The 17881-nt window shown below is 47.5% G+C and overlaps 1 protein-coding gene across 1 annotated transcript in view; it reads right to left on the bottom strand.

The window, feature by feature from the left end:
• The window catches only part of LOC137304253 (patatin-like phospholipase domain-containing protein 6), a 150344-nt gene that overhangs the window by 47048 nt on the left and 85415 nt on the right, over positions 1-17881 (bottom strand). The window contains exon 19 of the mRNA XM_067972806.1: positions 1461-1577. Within this exon, the coding sequence (XP_067828907.1) occupies positions 1461-1577 (117 nt within the window). The remainder of the gene's footprint in view (positions 1-1460; positions 1578-17881) is intronic.

The following is a 17881-nucleotide window of genomic DNA, read 5'->3' as shown; positions in this document are numbered from 1 at the left end:
TTTAAGAAATCATTTCAAACATTTACACCTTTTTTCTTTCAAAACACATTTTTCTATCTCCGTGACCTCTAAGAATTCTGCGCCCCTCATACATCCCCCACTTCCTTCGCTCCATCATTGGCGGCCGCACCTTCAGGTGCCTAGGCCCTAAGCTCTGGAATTCCCTCCCCAAACGTCTTTGTGTCTCTATCTCCTTTAAGACGTGGCTTAAAACCGACCTCTGACCAAACTTTTGGTCACCTGTCCAAAAATGGAGAGTGGAGGTTGATGGCAGTAAACTAAAAACTTACTTTTGTGCAGTAAAAAGTATTAGTGACAGCAGGAAGCCTATCCCCAAGCAGCTCAAAAATGGCATCATTGATTCCACACGATTCACGTCTGAACCCTCTGACCTCCCCTAACTCTCCTCCGCCTGCTCTGTGTCTGTACTTCCCTCGTGCCCTGGGGCATTTACTGTGGCCCTATATAAACATAAGTTGTTACTTCACAGCTCTCTATAGTGTCCATATAAACTGATTCAACTCCCTGAAATCGCTAGACTCAAGCTCCAAGCTTATTTTTCTGATGAGGTCATCGCCACTCATTATTTACATTAAAATAGCATCACCGCCCCCCCCCAAAAAGAGCCATTAATCATAATTCTTTGTAACCTTTCAATTCTTACAAGAGATTCTGATGGTGAGACTATCTATAAAATCTTCCAAAAGAATTCTGCCCATTCCTGCGTATGGCCAAGGATAGGATTCCACTGTAATACATGTGTAATCTTGAAATCTGTTAATATGCAGTTTATGAATGTCTATTTCAGGTAGGTAGCATTTTCAAAGTTGTTTTAAGTGCGTCAGGATGTTTTTTTGCACATCACTTGACTAGTGCAAAAAGTGAATTTTTAAGTAGTCGCAATGTTATGCTGTCTTCATTAATCAAAATAAGGAAAAACTCAAAGAGCTACCTGGAGAGTGGGCAGATAACTAACTCATCAGTGGACGATGATAAGTCCTGGGCCAGTGAACTTGCTCATTAACCTGTGCGACCCCTTGATGCTGTGCAGATTTAGTGTTTGGCAGCACAGCTGCCAATGAGCAAAGTGGTTCCTCACACAAGACTTATCCCCCTCCTGCCCATTCCTGGGCTGGAGGACAATAAACCTTTATAGAAAGACTTGGTTCAGAAGGAAACAATGCATTATTAGTCATTCAATTGCCTAACATGGAAAGTAATTTCAGGCAGACCTGTTTAATTGGTATGAAGTAGCTGAATTGAAGAACATTTACCACTGTTTGTGCCCAGTGTTTAATTTTTTTCCCCACAACTCTCAGGAACTGTAATATAACCGAATAGTTAATATCAATGGTCTTAAGAGATTTCAAACACGCAAATGCTCAGTTTCCTTTCAAGCCCCAAGTTTCCAATGTTCCCACGTGGCCAGTAGTAGATAGGAAGTGATTTATAGTGCTGACCTGGGACATTGTTTACATAGCAGCCATCCACAAGCAAATGCCCGTCCTTGGGGTCACAGAGAGGAGGCAAATAAGGGACGTAAGATGCACTCGCTCTGACGTAACGCCAGATGCTGCCTGCTGGATGAAGATGAAGAGTAAGAATACGAACAGCAAGGGCTGAATCGCGGGGGAGGGAAGAGGAGATATAAGGAACACAGGGGAAAGAGAGGAAAAGCATGATAGCAGCATTAGGAACAAATGGGACAGCTCTCTGACGAGTCAGGACAGCAACATTGTTATAGAAGTTCCCTGTAAGCCTGCTAAACATTTCTGTCATCATGAGAGAGGATTATAGACTCAGTGAAATGTGTTTAAATGGCTAACAAAACACTGTCTAAATATTTACTCAACATGCAAATCAGTTTGAGAGAAAGCAGCAGTATAATAATGGAGTTCCATGTTGCAAGTGCGTTGGCAAGAGGTGAAACCAAATCAATTTCTACTATGAAGACACGCAGCCAAGTATAAAGAGTTGTGAGAGGGGGGGAAAGGGGCAGAATTCCAGGAAGAAGGGGTCATAGCATGCACCAAGGAATTTCATGGGGGGGGGGGGGGGGCAAAAACAGATTATGTTCCCCTAATCTTGCAGTGGTTATATCGAGGTGACTGATCAGTGATGTGGCCGGTTCTCTATTACTGTCTTTAAAGCTTACTGTAAAATATGAAAATAAAATCCTACTGGGAGATGGTGAACAAGTGTGTGTGTGTCTGTGTGTAGGGGGGGGTAAACTGACAAGAGTTTTACAGTACAGAAGGAGGCCATCTTTCACTGAAAGAGTTATCCTGATCTACAGTTACCTGGTCTATCCCTTTAGAGTCATAGAGTTATAGAGTTATACAGCACGGATAGAGGCCCTTCGGCCCATCGTGTCCGCGCCGGCCATCAGCCCTGTCTACTCTAATCCCATATTCCAGCATTTGGTCCGGAGCCTTGTATGCTATGGCATTTCAAGTGCTCATCCAAATGCTTCTTGAATGTTGTGAGGGTTCCTGCCTCCACAACCCTTTCAGGCAGTGAGTTCCAGACTCCAACCACCCTCTGGGTGAAAAAGTTCTTTCTAAAATCCCCTCTAAACCTCCCGCCTTTTACCTTGAATCTATGTCCCCTTGTTATAGAACCCTCAACGAAGGGAAAAAGCTCCTTAGTATCCATCCTATCTGTGCCCCTCATAATTTTGTACACCTCAATCATGTCCCCCCTCAGCCTCCTCTGCTCCAAGGAAAACAAACCCAATCTTCCCAGTCTCTCTTCATAGCTGAAGCGCTCCAGCCCTGGTAACATCCTGGTGAATCTCCTCTGCACCCTCTCCAAAGCGATCACATCCTTCCTGTAGTGTGGCGACCAGAACTGCACACAGTACTCCAGCTGTGGCCTAACCAGTGTTTTATACAGCTCCATCATAACCTCCTTGCTCTTATATTCTATGCCTCGGCTAATAAAGGCAAGTATCCCATATGCCTTCTTTACCACCTTATCTACCTGTTCCGCCACCTTCAGGGATCTGTGAACTTGCACACCAAGATCCCTCTGACCCTCTGTCTTGCCTAGGGTCCTCCCATTCATTGTGTATTCCCTTGCCTTGTTAGTCCCTCCAAAGTGCATCACCTCGCACTTTTCCGGGTTAAATTCCATTTGCCACTGTTCCGCCCATCTGACCAACCCATCTATATCGTCCTGCAGACTGAGGCTATCCTCCTCGCTATTTACCACCCTACCAATCTTTGTATCATCAGCGAACTTACTGATCATACCTTTTACATTCATATCCAAGTCATTAATGTAGACCACAAACAGCAAGGGACCCAGCACCGATCCCTGTGGTACCCCACTGGCCACAGGCTTCCAGTCACAAAAACAACCTTCGACCATCACCCTCTGCCTTCTGCCACTAAGCCAGTTTTGTATCCAAAGTGCCAAGGCACCCTGGATTCCATGGGCTCGTACCTTCTTGACCAGTCTCCTGTGGGGGACTTTATCGAAGGCCTTACTGAAATCCATGTATACCACATCCACTGCGTTACCCTCATCCACACGCCTAGTCACCCCCTCAAAAAATTCAATCAAATTAGTCAGACATGATCTTCCCTTGACAAAGCCATGTTGACTATCCCTGATTAATCCTTGCTTCTCCAAGTGGAGACTAATTTTGTCCTTCAGAATTTTTTCCAATAATTTTCCTACCACTGATGTTAGGCTCACTGGCCTGTAGTTCCCCGGTTTTTCCCTACTCCCCTTCTTGAATAATGGTATTACATTAGCGGTTCTCCAGTCCTCTGGCACATCCCCTGTGGCCAGAGAGGTTCTGAATATATGTGTCAGAGCCCCCACAATCTCCTCCTTTGCCTCACACAGTAGCCTGGGATACATTTCGTCCGGGCCTGGGGATTTATCCACTTTTAGGCCTGCTAAAACCGCCAATACCTCCTCCCGCTCGATGTTAATATGTTCGAGTATATCACAGTCCCCCTGCCGTATTTCTATGTCTACATCGTCCTTCTCCATAGTGAAAACAGATGCAAAAAATTCATTTAGAACCCCTCCTACATCTGCCGGCTCCACACACAGATTGCCATTTTTGTCCCTAATGGGCCCTATTTTTTCCCTAGTCATCCTCTTACCCTTAATATACTTATAAAACATCTTAGGATTTTCCTTTATTTTGCTCGCCAGTGTTATTTCATGGCCCCTCCTTGATCTCCTAATTTCTTTTTTAAGTACCCCCCTGCACTTTTTGTACTCCTCTCGGGCTTCCTCCGTCCTTAGCCTTTTGTATCTGCCAAAAGCCCTCCTTTTTTTCCTAATCCATTCTCGTATATCCCCTGACATCCAAGGTTCCCTGGAGTTCTTGGAACCACCCTTGACCTTTACGGGAACATGTTGCCATTGTATGGTCTCAATCTCCCTTCTGAAAGACTCCCATTGCTCCGATGCGGATTTTCCTACAAGCAGCTGATCCCAGTCCATTTTGGCCAGATCCTGCCTTATCCTATTAAAATCGGCCTTCCCCCAATTTAGAACCTTTATTTCCGGCCCCTCCCTGTCCTTTTCCATGACCACCTTAAATCTCACCAAATTATGGTCACTGTCACCAAAGTGCTCACCTACTAGCACTTCTTCCACTTGGCCGGCCACATTCCCTAGAATTAGGTCCAGTACCGCCCCCTCTCTTGTAGGACTTTCTACATGCTGGCTCAAAAAGCTCTCCTGGATGCACGTTAAGAATTTTGTACCCTCTAAGCCTTTTACACTCTGAGTATCCCAGTTAATATTGGGGAAGTTGAAATCCCCCACTATTATTACCCTATTATTTGCACAATTTTCTGAGATTTGCCTACATATCTGTTCCTCTATCTCCCTCTGACTGTTTGGGGGCCTATAGTACACTCCCATCAAAGTGCTTGCCCCCTTTTTGTTTTTAAGCTCCACCCATATGGCCTCATTAGAGGAACCTGCTAATATATCATCCCTCCTTATGGCAGTAATTGATTCTTTAATTAATATTGCGACCCCCCCTCCTCTTATACCTCCCCCTCTGTCTCGCCTGAAGATTCTGTACCCCGGAATATTGAGCTGCCAGTCTTGCCCCTCCCTCAACCATGTCTCTGTGACAGCAACAATATCATACTCCCATGTGTTTATCAACACCTTCAGTTCATCCACCTTATTCGCAAGACTCCTTGCATTAAAATAGATGCCATCCAGCCTTGCCCTCACATATTTGCCCTGTCTTCCAAGCTGACTTGTTTTTTTCTCTATATTTGGCTGCACATCACCCCCTATTGTAGCTCCACTCTGTATCCCATCCCCCTGCCAAGTTAGTTTAAACCCCCCCCAACAGTGCTAGAAAACCTCCCCGCAAGGATATTTGTCCCGCTCTGGTTCAGATGCAACCCGTCCGACTTGTACAAGTCCCACCTTCCCCAGAAGCAGGCCCAGTGATCCAGGAAACTGAAACCCTCCCTCCTGCACCAACTCTTTAGCCACGCATTCATCTGTTCTATCCTCCTATTTCTATACTCACTAGCCCGTGGCACTGGGAGTAATCCAGAGATTACAACCTTTGAGGTCCTGCTCTTTAATCTGCTACCTAGCTCCCTAAATTCTTGATGCAGGACCTCATCTCCCTTCCTACCTATGTCGTTGGTCCCAATGTGGACCACGACCTCTGCCTGCTCACCCTCCCCCTTGAGAATGCCCTGTTTGAACAGAGGTGCTGCAATGATAACCCTCCAGTCCTCTGACACAACTTCCATATCTCAGGATGTCTGAAAGATTGTGGTCAGAACCTCTGCTGGTTCCTCTCTGACTTCCCTCAGTATTCCAGGATACGTGTAATTGAGTTCCTCCACCTTTTGTAGTCCCATTTCCTTATCTATAGTTCTCCCATCGAACTGCTCCTCCTCCCCCTCTTGTACCCTTTCATTCCCACTATCAAACTCTTCTGTAAAAACTGAAACAAAGTCCTCATTTAATATCACCTCATCCCCCATGAGATTTCTTCTTCTCTCTCATTGGCTATACACTTTCTTTAACTATTCATTTACTTGTGTGTTTATAAATCCTAAACACTCTCACAAACTAAACTCCACACTCAATTGGTCCTTCACACTGCACTGGTCCCTTGTTGCTCAGTATTAGCAGTGTTAACCAACATATAATACTGATATCGAATCAATCGAATAAAACATGCACAAAGCTTCAATTTTTACTATGTTGCCGTCATTGAAACCACAGCCTTTTGTGGAGTGATTTCTGCTCTGTCGATACCATGAGAGCAAACTGCATAGTCCGGTTTACATGGTAAGGCTTTTCTGTTAGCGAGCAGCTCTTCTGCTCACTCTTTTGAGCAGTCTGGCAGAGCTAAATTACAACAAAACTTGCTGACGGATAAATATTTCTAAGTTCCTGACGTGACACCACGCTGCAAAAATCAAAAGGTTCATGGGAGTAAAAGACTCAATCCACAGAAGTAAACGATAAACTCAATAAAGTTGTGAGGCATTAGCCTGATGGCAAGCCAGCTTCCTCACCTGGGAACAGAGTGTGAGAGAGAGGGAGGGGGGTAAGCATTACAAGCAGTAGATACCAAATTATATGTACTGTTTAGATACCCTCCATAGCCTCACTCCACGCTAACTCTACAACCTCCTCGAGAGCCCTATACTCCAGCTCACTCCTCTTCTCATCTACGTCCCCCTTCCCTCCACTGCACCCTCACAGGCAGAGCAAGTCCGAAGACCTCTGCTCTGTGTAATTCTCTTCCGGAATCTCTTCACCTGCTCCTCCTCCCCACCTGTTAAAGCCTTCTCCAAGCCAATCTCTGATGCCTTCGCTCACCTCCCCCAGCTCTTCTTCCAGCTGCTGCTCAGGGTCCCCTCTCCTCTGGATGTTTCATTAATGATTCTAGGTAAGTGTCAGCTGTTGTGTCCTGGCCAATATTTATCTCTAAATCAATATCAAACAGATTAACTGGTTGCTATCTCTGTTATTTTTGGACCTTGCTGTGTGCAAATTAGCGGGTGTATTTCCCCACATTACAACAGTGACTGAAGTGTAAAGAGCTTTGGGACGTCCTGAGCTCAGAAAGACGCCATAGAAATATAACTTTGTTCTTTCTTTCTAGATAAAATCATATCTCTCTAAATGAGCAGCATTCCAGGTTATATTTTCAATAATTAACTTGGATTTATGAGGCTACGATAAATATGGAAAGTGATTTCAGTCTCGGCTGCAATGGGTGAGTGAGGCACAGTTCAATCTCTGACCAGTGCCGTGTGCACTATTTAATACAATGCATGGATCGGGCACTCATTCATTTCCCGACTCAATAACCAAGTTGTCAGAATTGGCTTCCGTTTTACTGCTTGGGCTGAGTCCAGCTGTTCGGCAGGCTTAGAGGGAAAGGCTTTCTTGGTTCTCAGAGTCATTTGAAGGATGTGCAACTGATTTAATGTAACAGTTTTGGAAGATGTAAAACATTAAATAAATGTCTTTGATAAACAAAAGTCATGCACACAGTCAGGTACAGAAAGCTTCCAATCAGCAACTCATCGACAGCTGGGGCAGCAGTGTTCCCAGCCCGCCCTCGGCCACCCCTCCCAGCCCGCCCTCGGCCACCCCTCCCAGCCCGCCCTCGGCCACCCCTCCCAGCCCGCCCTCGGCCACCCCTCCCAGCCCGCCCTCGGCCACCCCTCACAGCCCGCCCTCGGCCACCCCTCACAGCCCGCCCTCGGCCACCCCTCACAGCCCGCCCTCGGCCACCCCTCACAGCCCGCACTCGGCCACCCCTCACAGCCCGCACTCGGCCACCCCTCACAGCCCGCACTCGGCCACCCCTCACAGCCCGCACTCGGCCACCCCTCACAGCCCGCACTCGGCCACCCCTCACAGCCCGCACTCGGCCACCCCTCACAGCCCGCACTCGGCCACCCCTCACAGCCCGCACTCGGCCACCCCTCACAGCCCGCACTCGGCCACCCCTCACAGCCCGCACTCGGCCACCCCTCACAGCCCGCACTCGGCCACCCCTCACAGCCCGCACTCGGCCACCCCTCACAGCCCGCACTCGGCCACCCCTCACAGCCCGCACTCGGCCACCCCTCACAGCCCGCACTCGGCCACCCCTCACAGCCCGCACTCGGCCACCCCTCACAGCCCGCACTCGGCCACCCCTCACAGCCCGCACTCGGCCACCCCTCACAGCCCGCACTCGGCCACCCCTCACAGCCCGCACTCGGCCACCCCTCACAGCCCGCACTCGGCCACCCCTCACAGCCCGCACTCGGCCACCCCTCACAGCCCGCACTCGGCCACCCCTCACAGCCCGCACTCGGCCACCCCTCACAGCCCGCACTCGGCCACCCCTCACAGCCCGCACTCGGCCACCCCTCACAGCCCGCACTCGGCCACCCCTCACAGCCCGCACTCGGCCACCCCTCACAGCCCGCACTCGGCCACCCCTCACAGCCCGCACTCGGCCACCCCTCACAGCCCTCACTCGGCCACCCCTCACAGCCCGCACTCGGCCACCCCTCACAGCCCGCACTCGGCCACCCCTCACAGCCCGCACTCGGCCACCCCTCACAGCCCGCACTCGGCCACCCCTCACAGCCCGCACTCGGCCACCCCTCACAGCCCGCACTCGGCCACCCCTCACAGCCCGCACTCGGCCACCCCTCACAGCCCGCACTCGGCCACCCCTCACAGCCCGCACTCGGCCACCCCTCACAGCCCGCACTCGGCCACCCCTCACAGCCCGCACTCGGCCACCCCTCACAGCCCGCACTCGGCCACCCCTCACAGCCCGCACTCGGCCACCCCTCACAGCCCGCACTCGGCCACCCCTCACAGCCCGCACTCGGCCACCCCTCACAGCCCGCACTCGGCCACCCCTCACAGCCCGCACTCGGCCACCCCTCACAGCCCGCACTCGGCCACCCCTCACAGCCCGCACTCGGCCACCCCTCACAGCCCGCACTCGGCCACCCCTCACAGCCCGCACTCGGCCACCCCTCACAGCCCGCACTCGGCCACCCCTCACAGCCCGCACTCGGCCACCCCTCACAGCCCGCACTCGGCCACCCCTCACAGCCCGCACTCGGCCACCCCTCACAGCCCGCACTCGGCCACCCCTCACAGCCCGCACTCGGCCACCCCTCACAGCCCGCACTCGGCCACCCCTCACAGCCCGCACTCGGCCACCCCTCACAGCCCGCACTCGGCCACCCCTCACAGCCCGCACTCGGCCACCCCTCACAGCCCGCACTCGGCCACCCCTCACAGCCCGCACTCGGCCACCCCTCACAGCCCGCACTCGGCCACCCCTCACAGCTCAAATTCCCGGCTCAATATATATTAAAACGCAGTGAGTTTCTGTAATGTAGCTGAGCCCTGTTGGGCACCAGCCTCCAATCAATGGATGGAGTGGTGGCTCACAGCCCTCCGGGTGGGGTGGCATTAGCCTGACCGAGGCCCAGCAGCAAATGCAGGGCTGAAGTTTGCCAGTGATGCCCGCACTCCAGCCAGATCAGATTGCCCTCCTGTCTGAAGGGCAGCTGTGGTAAAGTGGGAGACGGTGCGCACAAGACTGAATAAATTTCCAAAAGAGATTCACATTAGGATTCAGAGAGTATCAGTTATCAGAAGAAGCAGACACATCCGTTAAATGTCAGATAATGATCATTTTATACTTAAACACACAAAAAGGCAAAGAGGGTGCAGAAAGTTTAGACGCAGTGCTGCCATATTTCATCAGAATACCCTTTTAAGTTAATATGAAACGGGACTTTTTTGTTACACCAACACTGCTTAGCAACAGCACTTCACGTCAAGGATTCTTCTTTTAGAAAGGAAGAAACAATTTTACTTTGAGATGCAGACTCAGAACTCTCATGTCCTGTAACAGCTGAACTGACGGCAGAGAGAGAGTCTCTTTCCAAACTCAACACATTCACACAATTGGATCTTTGGTTGACCAATTGACTCAATATTGTACAACCAATCACCGGGCCAGATCCCCACAAACCTGATACAAGATCAAGTTTTTAAACAGATTAAAAAGGTGGATTAAAAAGAACCTGCATTCAGCCTGCAGAAGTTATATCTTCATAACTTCAGGGGTTATGTGGGTAGAATGCAGATCTAATAGCGGACATGGCATTCTGTGAACTTTGTACATATGGTTAGTTTTCACCTGTCATTTACAAAGATGGGCATGGTTATCGTTGAGTTCTAAATTAACGTGCTATGGTACCAATATGTAAACTGAACTAAAAATAAAGGAGGTTCCCGCCTTTCACAGACAAACTCAGCTGTGTAGTGTAGGTGGAACTAAATGATAAGGGTGAGCCAGGGAGTGTTTTACTGACGCTATGTCTAACGTCCTGTGTGCTCTAAACCACGTGGATGAGACAAGAAAAGATGCATTGTTATATTCTACTTCGTAAACTTGGGTCTTCAAAGTGATATTAGACTAGACAGTGACAACTGGACTGACTGCCGTGTAAAACTAGACGAGTCATGCTTACTTTAGCCTGGTTTATTGGTTCCCCTCTGTTTACCTCTTTTCTAACCTGTTCACTTTGAGTTTAGAGGGTTTAAGCCTCCAACAAAAATTGTTTTTGGATTAAAAAAACCTTCTTTTCTAATTTAATTTGTTTTTAAAAAGCTCCTTCTATTTCAGGGCTCTTTATTTTGCCTTTTCACTAAAATGGGCACCAGTTAAAAGGGAAGTATGTACATTCAACAGGATTATGTTGAAACAGGGGGTCCTCCAGAAACAGGAACTGTTAGCTGGTTAGTTTTAGAAGATGTTGAATGCTCCAAAGATGCTTGGCAATTGCTCCAATGACTGAGAGCCCACATTAAAAAAAAGCAGGGTACTGAGTAATCCGACTGTATCTAAACATCTCCTGCCAATTCCACACGGTAAATTACTGAAGAACTGGAGTCAGTAACAAACCAGAACGGGTTTTCACTGCTCTGGTTTTTCACAGCTAGATAAGCAATATTCGATGGCAAATGTTAGATGGAACAATGGATGAGAGGGCAGCAAATCCAAGGAATCTCTCTGTTGAGTAGGATGACCCTGAGGATATTTAACTCCTTGGAGTGCGTTGGACCGTATAACGTGATTTTCGAGATTAAAGAATACCTGGAGCAGACCTTTTCCGAATGCAGTGGGTTAGTATCTTGGCCCTTATAATCTGTATCTCAATTCCGTCCAAACTCCCCTGAACTTGTACAATCTCCAGACAGGGTTTCCAAAGATCGGTAGTTTTTATTTCCACTGCAGAATAACATTCTCACCACCCCAACCTGAATATCCCTCCCCCTCCCCGCCAGGCCATCACTGCCTGCTGCATGAAATGCTAGGTGTGGCCGGGGCGGGGGGTTGGATTCTCCCCCAATTTCCCCCTCCTGCCACTCCCTGGGATCGCCAATTTAACCATGTTGGTAGACCTGGAATGGCTCCAAAAGCAGAAAGCTGTCAAAGAAATAGAGCCCTCTTCTCCCCACAGTCGCTTACCTGAAGCCCTTGGTCTCGGTCGAGGCCTTCAATCAATGAGCTGGCCCAGTCTTTGGAGCTCCGGTGGCCCCTTTACCAGTGCCTCCCATCTCTTTGGGTGCTGCAGCACAGTCTTGATTGTCCTGGGGGCCGCTGGCAAGCTTCCACTTGCTGGCAGTGATTCTGCCATGAATACCTAAAGAGCCCCCGCCCCGGAGAATGGGCTGAGGTCAGGGCAGCAGGCAGATGCCTCGCGGGGTAGCATCAGGAAATTCCAGCCCAAGACGCCTGCTTCAACCAAGATGGATTTCAGTTCTATTCCAAATTTCTCATTCACACCAGGCCAGGTCTGGACTGGAGCTGCTAGCTGCCTCCAATTTACCACAGAGCCAGCTCGCTGATTGTGTCAATGCAACTTCAGGTTTGCATTTTCTAGGCAGAGATACACTGGATCTATTGTCTTGATTTTCAATATTTGATATCTTGTTCCGCAATTCTGCCCCGACTTGTGAATGTTATCAGTACATTCAGACAGCACCTTGACTGCAGTGAAGTATCACAAGGCATTGCACACAGGTGAAAGCTAAACCGAGGGGTAGTGGGAGAGTTAGGGCAGGTGGCCAGAAAGATAGATGCTGAGGCTTCTGAAGGACAGGTTACCTTCTCAGATTGGGACGAGAACATCTGACTCGCACATCTCTACGAAATTATTCATTTAAGGGAGTTACTAGGTTGGTGAATGTAGTGTAGGTAGCTCGGTTGACATCATATGCCTAGATTTTCAAAAAGCTTGTGACAGGGGGCAACACAATAATGACCTTCTGCCTACGAGAATGCAACCAATACCTTATCCAACTCAAAATCTGTTTGGCTAAAGGATGCTATCTTATTGAGTCCTCAGGTATTGGCTGGCAGGTTTTGGGTTGGATAAGGAATTGGTTGTATTAGGAATTGGTTGTATTCTCATAACCAGGTTGTTATTAATAGCAGGAGTTCTGCGTGGGGATGCTTATATGTCCCACAGTGATCAGTGTTAGGGTCGTTGCTCTTCATCATCTTTATTAATGATTTGGATCAAGGCGTTGGGGGAAATCTGTCCACAGTTCATGGACAATCCAAAGCTCTTTGTGGGTGTTAGGACCTAAATGGAATTGGATAAATACTTGAAGGGAAAAAAATGTGCAGGGCTATGGGGAATAGGACTAATTGGATAGCTCTTTCAAAGAGCCAGCACAAGCATGATGGGCTGAATGGCCTCCTCCTGTGCTGTACCTACTATGACATGAGAAAAAGAGATTACAAGCAGATCCAGACGTGATGGAGGAATGGGCCAGTGTCTGGCAGATTTCATTTAATATAGATTAATGTAGTAATACGCCGGTGGGTAGGACTAATGTCAAATACGTATATGGCATGTCAGGTTGTGAGCAAAAGACTGCTGAGTGGGAGAAGGACCTGGGTGGGAGAAAGACCTGGGTGTACATGAATCCAAGATTCATAAACCAGTGCTGCAAGGCTATAGCAAAAGCAAATATAGTGCATTAGGATGTATTGCTGGGACAATCAAATACATATCGTAAAATAGAACACACTACATCGTCCCTGTAAAGACATTGGTTGTGCTCAGTTTTGGTCCCCTCACATGGTAGATGATGCAGAGGCGCAGGAAAAGGTTTAAAGGAAGGCCACTAGATTAATCCCTAGTTTAAAGGTCCTCAGTTACTACGATAGGCTTAGAAAGCTGGAGATTTTTAATTATTGAGTGAGGAGATTTGAGGAATATTTATAACAATGAAAGGATTAGATTCAGTTCATGTGGATGGTCTGTTTGAGTTGAAGAGGTTGGGGCGAGGGGGGTGAAGGGACATGCATACAAATTATGTAAGCATAGATCTGGGTTAGATTTTGGGTGGTTTTTATTTTGACAGAGTCATTGGTCTTTGGAACAAGTTGCCAGCCCGTGCAGTGAGTACGGAATCGTTGCATGCTCAAAGGAAGCTGGACGAGTCCCTAACTGTGGCTGATATCCCAGTGCACTAAAGCTAGGTGAGGTATCAGGCAATGTCTCTCCCGGAACTCTGCCTTCAGAGATCTGAGAGCAATTTCCCAGATTTTTGCACCCCCCCCCCCCACCTGCCCCAGGTTTTATTTTCTCTCTGGGATTCTGTCTCTGAAAATTGTCTCTGGGAGGTTGCATGTCCGGCTGATGGGGGCGAGAGGGCGATCAAGGTGGGTCAGTGTTAGGACAATGTGGAACAGGCTCTTTACCCATCTGTTGTCTTTGTATGTTCGTGAGACATGACTGACATGGATGGTGCAAGAGCACTACATTCACATCATTTGGAAAGTTGCATAAAATACACTGATATTGGTCTCAAACAGCTGGCCAGCAAGCTACTATGGGCTGAGAGACAGAACATTGGAATTTATTTAGCACATGTCCCTCAAAATGCCTCACAGTCAATGAAAAACTTTTGAAGTGTTGTTTTTGTAGGTAAATACAATAGCCAATTTGCACACAGCAAGATCCTACAAACAGCACTGAGATGAATGACCAGGTAATCTGTTTCTGGTAATGATGATGTGGAGATGCCGGTGATGGACTGGGGTTGACAATTGTAAACAATTTTACAACACCAAGTTATAGTCCAGCAATTTTATTTTAAATTCACAAGCTTTCGGAGGCTTCCTCCTTCCTCAGGTGAACGATGAGGAAGGAGGAAGCCTCCGAAAGCTTGTGAATTTAAAATAAAATTGCTGGACTATAACTTGGTGTTGTAAAATTGTTTACAATCTGGTAATGATGGTGGAGGGCTGAATGTTCCCAGGACATGGGAAGAACTGCCACTCTTTGGAAAAAGTGCCAAGAGACATTTTACATCCACCAGAGCAGGCAGACAGGATCTCGGTTTAACTGTTTCATCTGAAAGATAGTACTTCCGACAGAGCAGCACTCCCTCAGTACTACACCGCAGCGTCAGCCTAGATTACGTGCTCAAGCCTCTGGAGTGAGGCTTGAACTGAGTACTCTCATCTCTAAGTCGAAAGGTTATCAACTGAGCCAAGCTGACAAAATAAAGTGTGCAAAAAGCACTGCCAAGTGAGAAAGAACAAACTTGCACTTCTCACATCCTCAGGATATCTCACAGCTAATTAAGTGCTTTTGTAATGTAGGGAAATGCAGTAGAAAATTTCTGCCTAGCAAGATCCCACAAATAGCAATGAGATAAATGACCAGATCATCTGTTTCGGTGACCATGGTTAAGGGATAAATATTGTCCAGAACACTAGGGAAAACTCCCCTACTCTTCTTCAAATGGTGCCATGGAATATTTTACATCCACTGGAGGGACAGACGGGGCCTCGGTTTAACATCTCATCTGAAGGACGGCACCTCTGACAGTGCAGCACTCTCTCAGTGCTGAGTAAGCTCAATTGGAAATACGTGCAGCACACCAGAAATAAAGCCACTGTGTGGCACTCATCAAAAGTGCAACAGCTGCCAAAGCTGTAAATAATTTGGAGTTGCTCCCACTTCAGTCTCTTGCAATCTCCAGTATTCACAAGAAGTCTCCAACAACAGAAACTCCACAGACCAATTTACAATGTTGCTAGTGTCTTCAGTAGTCACAACTGCCAATTGGTAGGTCTTCACGAGTACCCTATTGATGCAGCATCTTTTTAGAGAGTCGATTTGTACTCTGGCTTCACAGCAGCGTGTCTGTGTACTCCCGACACCCTGCCGGAGTTGTGCAAAACCAGGTCTGTGCTCCCTCCGGTTCCCCACCACAGCAGTTATGGAGTCATGCACACACATCCAGACTCTCCTCCAGAGCTACCACAGGTTCAGCTCTGCACTTGTAGATTCTCCACAACAATCGTCATGGGGTCATGCCAGACTCCCTGCTCCGGTGCAATGGGCTCTCCACTATGTACTCACGCCTCTCTCTGCATGGCAGGATTGTTACACCTGTGAAGATCTAGACTCTCCATGATATTGTTACGGCGTGACCTGGATCCATACCGTCGTTAGAGTTTAAAGCAAGTTTTCACTTTGGAGCAAAGTGGCCGTGGTGCAATTATATTATCCTTTTAATCCAAAGCTGATTATTGATTAAGTGACTAAAACACTGCTCTACTTGGCGATGTGGAACACAACGTAAAGGGCTGACTGACCCTTGGTCATTTCAGTAACGTCAGTGCTTTGGTGCAAATCTGAATTAACTTGAAATTAGCAATGCTATATGCCGATTTGAATAAATTTATAAACTGATTTTAATGTGGAGCAATAAGGTTACTAAATTAATCCTACTAATAACAGGGTCTGATTTATTACTACTATGAATGTATAACACTGCTCAGTCTGACGTCACGAGGCGAGGGATGCGTTTGGACCTATGAGCAGTCAGGAGAAGCAGAGGCTCTCTGAGCCAAAGCTCAGCTATGGCTACTTAGATTGGAGGAAACTACTGGAGACCTTGTTGATGTGAAGTGGGTTTTTGTGAAAAATGTCCAAGATAAATGGAATGGATTATAAATTCATTCATTCAGCCCCTGCATCAGTTGGTGCCAGTGCTGTCACTATAGAAGGCTGCATTGGAATAGTCTAAGTTTGGCATTCAAACCCATAGAACACTAAGAGGCATTTACGATGCAAGTTTAACGTCAGTACAAAGCAATTTCCACTTCACACTGAATGTAGATTTGGAGTCAGGGTCTGAACGGGCACTGCAGCGAGTGCAATGAGATTCCCTGGAGGGGACAGTTTCACCCTGCATTGGTTTGACACCACACGGAATGTAAATCCCGGGCAGTTGGAAAGTGCTGGTTCACAAAGTGCTCTGTTGAATCTCCAGGTCGCTTGTTAAACCTACAGGTCCTCAATTTGAATGTTTGAAGATTGGGAACTCTATCCTATTCTGATTTCTAAACATTGGAGCTGTGTGTGTGTGTGCTTTCTCAAAACAGGTAGATACTGACCAGTGTGAACAGGACTCGAACTGCAGCTACCAATCTGAGACCATTAACTGCTCTGTAAATACACCCCATGTACATTTAAACTGTAAATGGGTAAACATTTGGGGGCTGTATTTGATTTTTTTAACAGAACAAAAATTAAAACCTTACTGTGATTTTTCATTCTTCTTGTCTAATACTCACCAGTGTAGTTTTACAGACCCTGTAAATGGCAGGTAAAGCTAAACATTTGATTCAATGCAAGGAAATGTGGAAACTGAAAGGGTTAAACATAGTATTTAAGAAAAGGAATGGGGAAGAGGGAGGGGAAGATAAAGAACACAATGTTGTGTGAAAAGTTACCCTTAGATTAACTTTGGGTTAATAAATGCAGTTATGAATTTGGTGCTGGTTTTGACAGAATGTTATGCAGCAATGCCACCACAATGAGACAGAGGAAACCAAAGCTTTGGGAGGGGGAGAGGGATAAGGACACAAACGAGGGTTACACACCACAGTACAACCTCCACTCTCAAGGGCAGAACAAGGAGTTGTGGATAGCAATGTCCCAGTACAGCTCAGCCTAATATCAGTGACAGAATCAGATAGGAGTTTTAACAAAGGAGGTCAGCAACATCACGTCCTCCACAAAACCAAGGATTACGTTTAGAAAATCATCCGGAAACGTCAAAAGAAAATTAAGCAACCAGGTGTTCAAATCTGATTTGAAGAGAACAGAATGGATTTTCTGTGCTGTTAAGGCTCCATCTGCTTCAGATCAATAAATGGAAGTTAATGACAAAACCACTCCACACCATCAATAAAGGGGAACACAGAGTAATATCCCTTTAACTTAGGAATCTGAATTATGAGGCGGTCTGCAGATAATAATCCAATGTTCAGTCATCTATGAAGGATTTCTTTTTCCAAAATGTAGAATTTTTTCCATTCACTATCACTTCTTCCCAAATTAAATACTCGTTTTATGGTGATGAACCCATAATTTAGCTGCTCTCCCCTGCCTCTCCGGTTTAGCTAGTGCCAAGTACAGAGATTGGCTGTAGCAGGGGGCTCTTCACATATACCGTGTACCATACATTGGCAAACTGATCAGGCTGTTTGGGAGATGGGGGTGGAAAGGTAAAAGGTGCACCGGCAATTGTCCAAACCAGCGACTGAAAACGACTGGATCGGGGACGTGAAACAGGAACAGGATCAGGATGAGGAACAGGATGAGGAACAGGATGAGGAACAGGATGAGGAACAGGATGAGGAACAGGAACAGGAACAGGATCAGGATGAGGATGAGGATGAGGATGAGGATGAGGATGAGGATCAGGATGAGGATCAGGATGAGGATCAGGATGAGGATCAGGATGAGGATCAGGATGAGGATCAGTCCTCTGCAACAGAACG

The sequence above is a fragment of the Heptranchias perlo genome, chromosome 37, assembly GCF_035084215.1.
Source record: "Heptranchias perlo isolate sHepPer1 chromosome 37, sHepPer1.hap1, whole genome shotgun sequence".
NCBI classification, from domain to species: domain Eukaryota; kingdom Metazoa; phylum Chordata; class Chondrichthyes; order Hexanchiformes; family Hexanchidae; genus Heptranchias; species Heptranchias perlo.
The sequence above is the reverse complement of the archived record's forward strand: the minus strand, read 5'-3'. Positions and strand labels throughout refer to the sequence as shown.